Source organism: Ailuropoda melanoleuca, chromosome 5, assembly GCF_002007445.2.
Source record: "Ailuropoda melanoleuca isolate Jingjing chromosome 5, ASM200744v2, whole genome shotgun sequence".
In the NCBI taxonomy this organism is placed as follows: Eukaryota; Metazoa; Chordata; class Mammalia; order Carnivora; family Ursidae; genus Ailuropoda; species Ailuropoda melanoleuca.
In genome coordinates, this window is record NC_048222.1 from 36910319 (window position 1) to 36912709 (window position 2391).

At 47.6% G+C, this 2391-nt stretch overlaps 1 protein-coding gene across 1 annotated transcript in view; it reads right to left on the bottom strand.

Annotated features, from left to right (window-relative positions):
- Positions 1-346: 346 nt before the first annotated feature.
- Positions 347-2391, bottom strand: part of LOC117802444 (thrombospondin type-1 domain-containing protein 4-like) — a 181015-nt gene continuing 178970 nt past the window's right edge. Inside the window, exon 6 of the mRNA XM_034661695.1 lies at positions 347-2286. Coding sequence (XP_034517586.1) covers positions 2179-2286 — 108 coding nt within the window. The 3' untranslated portion in view covers positions 347-2178. The remainder of the gene's footprint in view (positions 2287-2391) is intronic.

The following is a 2391-nucleotide window of genomic DNA, read 5'->3' on the forward strand; positions in this document are numbered from 1 at the left end:
CCTGAGCATGTGAGGATGTCTCATGCCTTTACACCTTTGTGCCAGTCAGTTTCTCTGCCCATAAGGCCTCCATCTCTACCTCCATAGGCCTAGTCAACTCCTCCTTATACATCAAAACACAGCCCAGGCATCTCCTCTATGCCACTCTGACACTGTGGATACGTTTATACTGCATACCTTTCTCCATAATATAACTGCTTATGGTCAGCTTCCCTCACTGGATTTTGAGCTGTGAGGACAAAGACCATGTTTCAATGATCTATGGATTGCCATCATTTAACACGTGCTGTTCACTCATCTATTCATTAACAAATATTTATGAAGAGCCTACTGTATGCCAGGCACCATGTGAGACACTGAGGAAGGACACAGCCATGAGCAAGACCAATGTGGTGCGGATCACGGGAAGGGAGATAACCAGGTTATGAATTTACTACCTTCCTTCCCGTACAGGGCAGTCTTCCAAAGATATATTTGAAGCAGATGTGTTGAGCATGCGTTGAATACATATGCAGCTAAACGTATTCATATGGGTGCTGTTCAGTAGAGAAATAGCACCTGCACCTTGCTTCGCCTGAAGGGGGCTAGCAGAAGAAACTGGTGGGTAGCTTCTCAGTTTGAAACCAGCTACATGTGCGTGTGCGTGTGTGTGTCTGTGTGTGTACCTGTGGCGTACGGAAGAGCCATACCAAGGACAACTTGCATAGCTCTTTCACTCTTCACCCTGGCTGTGGACCTGTGAACCTGCTGTTGCATTCTGAAAACTGGTAAATCCGAAACTGTGTCCTCAGTCAGCTGGAACCGTGATGGATGTTGCAGAGTGGGCCTATGTGTGCACTCCAAAGAACCCCACTTGTACAGACCCATGGCAACCTCATGGGGCCAGGGCAATGCAGGACACAGGAAACTGGCATGGTTTGTAAGATGGAGAAAATCTTTTTTAGCACTTCCTCTGTGGAAGTGTGCTATAGGTGTTTAGGAAAAATACACAAACAAGGTCCTAGGTCAACTATGAACCATGGAGGGAGGCTGATCATATGTCAAAGTAGGCAGGGCAAGAAAAAGGGGTGGATGTTTATTAATATAGCTGTAACAGGGTCTGCAGGATGTCCTCCAATATTTATTCTCCCGTTCTTCCATAGTAATAGAATTCCCCAGGTTTTAGCTGGGCAACGCATACCTGGAATAAAGACTACACTTCCCAGCCTACTGTGTAACTAGGTGTGGCCATGTGACTAAGTTCTGGCCAAGAGAAGATAGATGTAGTATGTGCAACTTCTGAAAAATATTCTTAAAGGGAGAGTGCATGCCCTTATTGCTGGCTGGAATGTATGTGTGATGGCTGGAACTGCAGCGGTCATTTGGATTGGTGAGATGATCTTGGGAGCCAACTATGAAAGAATAAGATGAAAAAGTCTCATACTGCAGACAACAAGACTTCCCTGCCACTCTTAGACTTCCTAATGTGAGATAGAAACAGACTCCTTTAAGTCACTGCAGTTATTTTTGTTTTCTATGAGAGTTTAATGTAATGGGGAATAGGAGAAAGGGAATGGGATAAGCATTGAGCCAGTGAAGGCTATGGAACCTATGGCCAATCACTTGTTAAAGTCACCTCTCATGATCATCCTAATCTTCGGGAAAGTTAACCCCTTCCTGAAAAGTAAAGGCACGCTACATGGATTTTTGTGGAAACTGGATTTGGGGGCTCGACTAACGAGGACAGAAACCAAGGCAGCACGTGAGGATGTGGAAATAAAGAGGCAGAAGCACAAAAAACGCCTTGGAAGTCTCGGGAAATCATGGGAAATGTTTTGGCATTTTTTAGGGCTTTCCATTTGCATTTTAGGAGATTCCCTGGGGGGTTATTTGGGACTCTGGATTAAGGGCCAGGTAAAGAGAGCCGTTTTAGCTGAGCCCAGAGGACTGGAGGAATTAGGGCCAGAAGCTAGACAGCTCATGGCCAGGGTCATACTGTAGTGGACCTGGAGCCGGGTGGGGTATGGGGGCAGGACTGCAAGATAAGCAGAGGCCAGGTCACAAAGGGCCTCAGAGATCTGGACCGGGGAGATCTCATCTTAATGGCAATGAGGAGGGAGTCCCTGCGGGTTTCATTTGAGGAGTCCGAGGTGGGCGTTGCCTTCTGGAAAGAACCCTGGCTGCAGCACAGAAATCAGGTCAGGGAGCTGCCAGCACGATGCAGGGAGGTCCGTTTCCAAACCACTGCCATAATCCAAGCAAGAGGGAATGGCGGCTTCTCCCAGGGGACCGGAAGTGGCGCAGCATCTGAGAGAGACCCAGAGAGCAGAATAAACACTTGAGGGAGGAAGACAAGGAAACTTGAGCAGAGTCTACGTGGAGGTTTCTGCCTCAGGGCCAGAGAAGGGAGGT